The sequence below is a fragment of the Lepidochelys kempii genome, chromosome 21, assembly GCF_965140265.1.
Source record: "Lepidochelys kempii isolate rLepKem1 chromosome 21, rLepKem1.hap2, whole genome shotgun sequence".
NCBI classification, from domain to species: Eukaryota; Metazoa; Chordata; order Testudines; family Cheloniidae; genus Lepidochelys; species Lepidochelys kempii.
In genome coordinates this window covers 9,713,722-9,722,832 of record NC_133276.1, presented here as the reverse complement: position 1 = coordinate 9,722,832, position 9,111 = coordinate 9,713,722, and the positions used below count along the sequence as shown (strand labels likewise).

The 9,111-nt window shown below is 46.6% G+C and overlaps 1 protein-coding gene across 1 annotated transcript; it reads right to left on the bottom strand.

Moving 5' to 3' along the window:
* Positions 1–2,001: 2,001 nt before the first annotated feature.
* LOC140901322 (polymeric immunoglobulin receptor-like) lies at positions 2,002–8,971 on the bottom strand. The gene is made up of 7 exons (XM_073319952.1): positions 8,791–8,971; positions 7,238–7,579; positions 5,734–6,054; positions 4,323–4,422; positions 3,482–3,576; positions 3,220–3,275; positions 2,002–2,718 (listed from the first exon to the last, which is right to left on the bottom strand). Exons 1-7 carry the CDS (start codon positions 8,831–8,833, stop codon positions 2,449–2,451), a joined length of 1,227 nt encoding a protein of 408 aa, XP_073176053.1. The 5' UTR covers positions 8,834–8,971; the 3' UTR covers positions 2,002–2,448.
* Positions 8,972–9,111: the final 140 nt, after the last annotated feature.

Sequence of the window (9,111 nt, the reverse complement as noted above, 5' to 3'; positions counted from 1 at the left end):
GAGAGGGTCTGGGTTTCATCTGCTGCTTTCCCCCTGCTCTTTATAGACACACCCCGTGGCACGCGTGCATCCAAAAAGACAGATAAGAATTCCCGTTACAGCTCTTTTACTGCTGCTCCAACTTGGTCAGCAGGGGCCACTGTGAAACATGAGTTTCAGCTTCCCTTCTCATGACCATCTGACCTGATGTTCTTAGCCCATGTGGCCTGTGCTTCAGAGATCTGGCTCTCCCCCTGTACAGGGCACAGATGTCATGACAGAACTACTGATAGGAGGACAAGCAATGTGCACTTTTCTTTTTGCTCTTCAGTAACTCAGGCCAACACCTTGAGCTGGACATTTTCTCCTTCTCCCTTCTTGCCCTCTTGGGCATTGGCTCAGCCCCTGCTATTGTTATTAACCGTGCTGAGAAGATTTCCTGTTTTGTGCACAGTATCAGGCCACCGGCAGAGTGGAAGAGCTAAAGGACAGCAAAGATCAGGATGTAGAGGGCACACAAGAATACATGAAATCTGCCGCATCGAGGCTGAAATCCGAACCTATGCCGAAGGAATTGACCTTTGTTCATCTCCAGCCGGGGCAAGCTCCCACGTCCCCCCACACTGTGCCTGCTGGTGAGCCTATGGAATACATCGGCATTGCACCCCGCCCATTGCCCTCGACGTCCAGAAAACCCCAGGGTGCTGGTGACAAAGCCTGAGGGGGCAGGAGAGACTGTCAGAGCCAGGACATTGCTGGGGAGGGTGGAGGGTTTGCTGGGATACGGAGCACGTACATTGAAAACCTGCCTTGTCATGGCTCAGAGGCCAGCAGAGAATTTGAGGAAGGATGCTATGGAAAAAGGGGGGAAACTGACACAAAGGGGTTCTTTTCTTTTAGTCTGTGTAGTTTAGTGGTGTTTATGGGACCCTGGAGTGATTGGGTATAACTCTGTACTCAAGGGGTATGACTACACTACAGTCAAACACCCGGGACTGGCTCGTGTTAACTGACTCGGGCTTGCAGGGCTCTGGCTGTGAGGCTATCAAATTGCAGTGCAGCTATTTGGGCTAGAGCCCGGGCTCTGAGGGTCTCAGAACCAGCTGCGGGTGTTTCATTGTAGTGTAGACATACCTTAGGATAACCTCGGAGCGGGACAAGGTTCTGTGAGAGTCCTACTGAGACCCCTCTTCCAGCAGATATATCTCCTGATAGGGGTATTGAAAACTTGCACCTGAACCCTTGGGCAGTGTATAACAACAGTCCTGCTATGGAATCTGTTCCACTGTTCTTCCGGGAACTCATTCCTCCTGCTAATGCATTGGGAATTCCTGCAAATAATCTTCCCCAACATAATCCTCCTCCTGCAGGGACCAGCCACAATCGTATCAATAGCATAGATTTTAATGGAAGGTGCAACAGTTTGAAATGTGTATTGTTTATAATAAATTTATTTAAGACATATTTATAATGTGCCATAGAAGTGAATACAGAGTGACTTCCACACCCACCCACCCACTGTTAACTCTGCATTACGATACAGTTTTACTTTGCACAATCATATGGCCTTCGGTGAGGCACCAGTTTAGCAAAGCACTTGAAGTCTCACGGAAGTCAGGAAGCGTCCTCGCAGGCTTAAAGTCAAGCATGTGCTTCGGTGCTTTGCTGAACTGGGGCCCAACGGAGGGAGGTGATTGAAAGGTAGCCACTGTGGAGTTAACTGAACCGTTAGAGAAGTTGTAAGACTGAAAGGGAAATGGAGCATGTTCCTATATTTCACAGCACTTCCCTGTTGGGCGCTGTGGCTTATCAGAGGGAGCCAGTTTCCTGATGGGGGGTTTATAGCCGCCTATCACTAAAAATAGAGCCACTAGAGAAAGTAAATGCACCCCACCCTTCCACTGCATTTATTTCCTAGTGGCTGAATCCTGCTACTGGGTCATCCTAGCAGTATAGCTGTTTTTTCCAGTTCTTTGCATCTCTGTCCCAGTCCTCTGAATCCATCCCCTCCTTCTTTTCTCCTTTTCACCTGCTTTGCACTCGTACCCCCCATGGTCCTATGTTACTGTACAATTCCTGTGGTTGTGGGACTCCCTGCAGCACCTGTCATCCTTGCTTCCTGTTTGAGAGGTCCCTGCTGGGCAATGCAGGTCATTAACTCTCCCTACCAAGGAGCGAGTGTGTTACCACTGCAGAATTCCCTGCACCTGCCTGGCCATGGGGACAAGAAACAGGAAAGTAGACACAGGCCTATCCTACCAATAGGCCACAAGGTAAATAAGCCTTACACCACAATTTGTATTTAAGATGATGCACTGTGGTAATGCCCAGAGGAGCTAGTGACAACCAGTGTGGCATGTATCTTCCTTTCAATTCCAGATGCATTCAATTGTCAGCGACTGCAGTTTCTGCGATAGCAGTTTAGGAGAAGAGCTAGGAGGGGGACACTAGATTTCATGGGATCTGAGTTCAGTTAGGGACGGTTTGTTTCTCTTTAGTCCCAGACCGTGGAGGTGAGTCTCCAAAGATGATGGTTGCATATTCCATGGTGCCTGAGGAGAACAGGACAGCTGAGGGCTCAGCAGAATGTTTGGCACCTTTTGGCTTTGGTGGAGGTTCCACGTTGGCATACGTGACATCGTCTGGATTTGGCTTGGGTTGGTGCCTTAGCATGGCATATATTATACCGTTCTTCAATTCCCCATCGGGGTTGGCATCTCTGGGGTGTCCTTCATCCTTCTGGAAAGCCACAAATAATAGGAGAATAAATCGAAAGTCATCTTTTTTTAACACTTCCACTTCCTAAATATTAAGTCTCACTTTACCACAGCTAAAAATCTCCTCTCTAGATGGTGAAACTAGGGGGCACAGGAAAAGAGAAATACATTTCTCTAGGGTGCTCACAGAACATCCCTACTGTAAGGACTGAGGAATTGGACTGAGGCACTTCCCATATTGGTTTGTTCAGTAATATGAATGCATTGCAATCATCTAGCATTCAAGGATCTCTGAGTTTAGACCTCTGAGCCCATGCTGTTCAGATTGCAGATTCGGGGACATTAAACTTCATGCAGCTTTGGTCATGGTAATATCCATATTACCAGCACACAAACAGAAATACAAGAATCCTGATTCCCATTCTCCTGCTCTAAACACTAGACAATCCTGCTTCCATCTGCTTCAAGTAGCTAGACGGAGGAGACAGAACAAAGTGCTAGAAATACCAGACCTTCAACCTACCTGCCGTGCTGCTAGCCTGCAGTTAGGGTGTTCACCAAAATTCAGCCCATTCTCTACTGTGAAAGACAGAATCTAAATTTAATGTACAAACTGTACCTAACCCTTTGTATTTTATGTACAACTAAAAGTGGGCCAGGGGGTGAAGGATCTAGCACCTCTCTCCCCCCCATTTCCATTCAGCATGACCCTCACCACTGTTGACCCAGGCCAGTGGGAAACAAACCCAAACTGCATGAAAACTGGACAAGTGATAGAAATGTACCTCTTTTTCTCCCTTTGGTGAAAATAATAGCCATGATCGCAATCAGTGCACTGCAAACCAGGAGGGAGACCAGTGCCAGGACAACATAAAGAGTTCTGCAAGGAAATGCACAATATCTCCATTAATATTCTTGGCATCAAAGGTGACCTGGTTAATTTGGGAGGGGACTCTGTGTGTTGGAAACTGGATTAAGGCTCCAAGATCTAAATTCAGCATGCAAAAATCACACCGGCTGCTTGTACCTTAATGCAGTTCCACTGACGTCAATGGGGATACGCTGACTGATGCCACCGGAGGATCTGGGCCTGCTGTATTTTCCCAGGGTTGCTTCTTGCAAGGGATAGACTCAGGAGCTTGAATTATTATCTAGCACTTGCTGGCAGTGCTACTAGAATTCAAAGGGAGCCCACCTCATTGCTATGCTGTACCCCCTCCACGGGTCTGTCTTTCATCAGGGTAATTATCAGGGTCGTCTTTGATCAGGCCTGGTAATGGCTCTCATTTGACATGTGATATTGTTTGGTCTTAGGCTGTGTTCTTAATGCAAGAGACAGAGAAGGCACAGCACAGCTGGGTGCTGCGCTCATCCCCTAAGTATTCTTAAGGAGTGGAAAGAACAGACAGCTCAACTCCTTCACTAAGGGCCTGTTCCACTCCTACTACAGCCAGTGGGTGCCTTTCCACTGCCTTGGGGGTGATCAAACCCTGTAAGAGACTCAGAGGAGGGGGTGTGTGTTAGTCTTTTACAATCCCACCCTTTTAATCTGCAGCAGACCCAGCAAATCTCCTCTGGGGACCCTACAGTCAGCCCTGAAGACTTTTGTTTGTAAGATGTTCATACCTCTGCTCCTTGTTGCTGGCCACAGTTGGGTGGGCGTTTTCCCCCTCGTTAGTGGGAGGCGAAGTAGCCTCATTAACTGTATCATGAGACACACTTTTTTCTGAAAATAAACACAAGAGTGAGTGGCTCTCCCCCGCACGGCCCTGGCCTGCTCGACATTCTGGAAGTGATGGGAAATCACAACGAATCTTTAGAGCCTCCTCGTACTAATCCTGAGTGATTGCTTGTTGGTCAGCAGTGAGAATGTGACAATGGGGTGTGATGCAGGAGCTCTTTACCACCCAGAGGAGTCTAATAATCCCTCAAGGAAGTGCTGTGCATTCTATCCAGGTTGTTATATGGTGCCCCTCACCGTAGTATCTGAGCAAAAAAAGTTTAGTGTCGATACCGCCAGAAAGTGAGTAGCAGATATGGAACTAGAACTCACATCTTCCGAGTCCCAGGCTCCCACACCACCCATTGGGCTACACTTTTTCACTGGAGACATTTATAGCTAGTAAGGACCAAGCCTTGGAAAATCTACTAGAGGAAACAACCCTGCAATGGCCAGAGGGATAGTCTAGACAACCATTGGTTTCCATGTGCCCAACCTTGCCAGTTGCTGAGTGCCTCCAGTGAGATGGACCTGGTAGGTCTGGGGTTTATGACGGATAAAAGGGCTAATGCCAGAGAATACATGTGAGCAGGGACTGATAAGCCACATATGGGCAAAAGGTCCCCTTGGATAAAGATCCAAGTGCACAGTTTATGATCTGACCCTCTTCAGGGTTATTGGGATGGAAGTGTCTAGGGGACAGGCTATCCCTTGTGAGGCTCCATTTTCAGTCTAGTCAGAAAGACCACAGGAATTGCTTCTCCCAATTTATTTTCTGTATTTCTGTTTCCTATACTGGCTCAGAGTAGGAAGTGTGGAGAGCCATGAAAATGGGTATCGAACATAAGAATGGCCATACTGGATCAGACCAAAGGTCCATCTAACCCAGTACCCTGTCTTCCGACAGTGGCCAATGCCAGGGGCCCCAGAGGGAATGAACAGAACAGGTAATTATCAAGTGATCAAAGAAAAGTTTAGTATTCATGAACTATAACAAAGGAATGAGTTCAATCAGAGATTTGGGCAACATTCAGATCAGTTCTGGGGCCATTTCATTTGCTGGTGTAAATTGGTGTAGATCCATAACAACTAATGATTCCGCTCTGATTTACGTGAGGCAGAGGATCTGCCAGAGTTTGTTTTTAATACTGGTAAATATCAAAAGTCTCAAAAGGTAAATTCAGAAGTTGTCTCTGGGTCTCCTGCAATTTCCCTGCTCTGAGGAGCCCATCTGAGCTCTGCCCTGTAATCACATCCACCAGGGTGTGAGTATTTGCTGACTTTTAAGGGAAGTCCACTTTTCTTTGAGTAACTCACCCAAAACATTCAGTGTGATCATCTTCAGTAGCACGGTACTTCCCTGGAGATGGGTCTCACAACGATACTCCCCTGAGTCATGTAGCTGGAGTGCCACCAGTGTTACTATAATCTCTCGGTTCCACCGGTCAATCTTTATCCTGGTCCTTCCTTGTGTATTAACAATCTGATCGATCTCAACGCTGACAACAGGTTGACATCTGGTCGCGGTTACCATTTTGCACCAGGTAAAATTACTAGGTATCCTGCTGTCATCCATCACAAAATAAGAACAATTTAAGGAGATGGAGCCTCCTTCTTTTGCAGATAGCCTCATGGGAGCTGGAGAGAGAAACCGGTGACTGGTTATTGTGAGAGAGGGAAGGAAAGAGACATGTCCTGTAGGTGTCTAAATGCCACCTGCATCTAAATGGGAAGACAAAGGATTAGACCAAACCCCAGCCCAACAGGAGCTTGCAAAAGACATGGAAATAATCTCTCCCAGCCCAAGGAGAATATTTCCTAGGATTGGCTGTGCACAATTACCACGGGAAAACTGCCCAGTATCCAAGCTGCAATCAATCACCATGGGGCAGCCCTGAATCCAGCCTGATGCTGCTGCCACTCTGAAAATGCACCTTCACAACTGGCCCCTCTGCTGCTGGCGGTCTTAGCATCCAAGGAGCCAAGGACTGAATGAGCGATGAAGAGGGGATGCCTCTCTCATTCCTGGAATGGGGGACCACCCAGGACAGGGCTGAGGTAGTTTGGCTGGGGCAGCACGAGGAAACTTGCACTGCGACTGACCATGCTGGGCCTCCCCTGTGTGTCAGGATAAGGGTCCAAGGGTGTCATTGCAGCACCTTTCACCAGCAGTGATAACAACACTCAACCAGGACAGGGACGGTGCGAATGAAGAAGCCCTGTCTTGTTATTGTTCATCCTAACTGGTAACTAGCGCTTCAGATTGGGAGTGGGGTTTCTCCATGCCATGGGGTTTCTATCCCAGCTGGTCAAAGATTTTCCATCTAAAAGGTTCAATTTTTGATGCAAAATGGCTTTTTGACTAACTAGGAAATTTGGGGGAAATGTTCATTTTCATTGTTTTTTTAAAAAAGTTTTAATTGAACAATTGAAAGTTGAAATTTTTTGAGTTTTCAACACAAACCTTTTGGTTTTCGTTGTTTTGACAAAAAGACTAAAAATGTCGTTTGCTTGGGTTTTTTTGGTCAAAATTATTTGGAGGGAGGGGGAGATAGGTTCCTAACCAGCTTTTCTTTTTATCTAGATGTGTGAGAAGCGTACATCTAAATACATGCATATGATACAGATGGTGTTTCTGTGTCTAGATATGTAATTGAAGGTTATTATTTTAGCCATTTCTCTCTACCATATATACTGGGGAGTTGACATATATATACCCTGTGTTTTCTTTGGAATAGGAATGGAGCATTAGTCTAATTTGGAATATCCTGGTTTGAGCTGATTTGTGTCTCAACTAGACCATGAGTGATCTATAGCTCACCATCATAAGAAACCACCACTTTAATCTTTTTCAATGGGATAATTGTCAGATGATTCAAAACCCCGCACAAGTATGTTCCTGAATCCTCTATCCTGAGCTCCGTCATGGACACAGAAATCCAGCCTATTCCCAAGTCTGTTAGATTGACCCTTCTTTTTGGGTATTTCCCTCCTTTTGCTCGGACGGTCAGGAAGATTTTTCTGTTGCATTCCTGGTCTGACAGCATCTTGCACCAGAATTTCTCCTCCAGTGCATACTTGTATTTGTAGTAACACCTTGTACTGAAAGAGCTTCCCTGTACAGCTGTCACCAGTTCCGGCTCTTCTCTTGCCAGGCATGGCCCTGCCAAGGAAAGAAAAGCATTAGTGAGAATGACCTGCCCGTCAATGCTCCTACTTCAGGCTGCTGTGACTCATCGTCCAGGCTCCCATCTTTGTCTAAATGAACTTCTGTGCTGAGACTCGATCCATTGCCACGGCCGCCTTCCCATTCAGTTTCCCATGTTCTTCCCCACTGTGAAGCTTATGTCCCGCCTATCTTCATTGCCGGCTACCATGTGAACAACTGATCAGGAGCTAAGCTGGCTCTGTCTGGTAAACTGGCACGGGTCTCAGAGTAGCAGCCGTGTTAGTCTGTATTTGCAAAAAGAAAAGGAGTACTTGTGGCACCTTAGAGACTAACCAATTTATTTGAGCATAAGCTTTCGTGAGCTACAGCTCACTTCGTCGGATGCATTCAGTGGAAAATACAGTGGGGAATTTTATGTACATACAGAACATGAAACAATGAGTGTTACCATGCACACTGTAACCAAAGTGATCACTTAAAGTGAGCTATTACCAGCAGGAGAGCGGGGGGTTGGGGGGGGGACCTTTTGTAGTGATAATCAAGGTTGGCCATTTCCAGCAGTTGACAAGAATGTCTGAGGAACAGTGGGGGTGGGGGGGTGGGAGGATAAACATGGGGAAATAGTTTTACTTTGTGTAATGACCCATCCACTCCCAGTCTCTTTTCAAGCCTAAATTAATTGTATCCAGTTTGCAAATTAATTCCAATTCAGCAGTCTCTCATTGGAGTCTGTTTTTGAAGTTTTTTTATTGAAGAATTGCAACTTTTAGGTCTGTAATCGAGTGACCAAAGAGATTGAAGTGTTCTGGTCTGATCATCTAATCCTTGAGTCATCTTGCAGGATTGTTCCCTACAGCACATTCTCTGTTACTTTCTCCAGACTTATGGCACGCAGTTCCTAGGCTGGTTTGGAGACAGGAATCCCTTCTAGCATGAGAAGAGCCTGTTTCCAAAAAGTGGGGGTGGTTAAACCCTCCCTGAAATCTACTTTATGGCTTTTCATTCCACTATAACATATGCATTTACTGGGGGAAAATATGGAGACCCAGCAAGCCGAGCATTTCTTGCCATGGCAAATAGCTGGGCACCCAATTTCCGTGCCTGCTCGCAGCTGGCCAATGTGATAAGTGCCAGAGCAAAGAAGCGCAGTGTGCTACGAATGCAAGAGTCAATGGGAGGGGAGGGACAATCTTTCGGTGCCTTACCTGTTAGTGCCAGCAGTAGCAGCCGGGCTGGGAAGCGACCCATCCTGTCGTGGGAAGTGGTTTAGATCTTGGAGAGGTGGAAGGCAACATTGAGGCTTCTTTGTTGCTGTGAAGATGGGTCGGCAGTGAACTCCCTTTGTCACTGTCTGTGTCCTCGTGCTGCAGAGTGACAATATCATTTGCAACTGTTGGAAAGATGCTTTTACCACAGTCCTAATCTGAGCGTTCAGACAGGAAGCCTGCATTTTGGCTATCAGCTGTTTCTCATTTTTACACGTTTGGCGATCTGCTCTTGGAAATGGGGAAGAAAGAGAGAGATTA

What these genes read in the sequence shown, in the direction of transcription:
- LOC140901322 (XM_073319952.1), bottom strand. Translation starts at nt 8,833, where the DNA reads ATGGGTCGCTTCCCAGCCCGGCTGCTACTGCTGGCACTAACAG. An exon ending in GCCAGCAACAAGGAGCAGAG is followed by an intron (nt 3,577 to 4,322) that starts GTATGAACATCT and finishes ATTTCCTTGCAG; the next exon opens with AACTCTTTATGTTGTCCTGG. An exon ending in GCAGGCTAGCAGCACGGCAG is followed by an intron (nt 2,719 to 3,219) that starts GTAGGTTGAAGG and finishes GTGGCTTTCCAG; the next exon opens with AAGGATGAAGGACACCCCAG.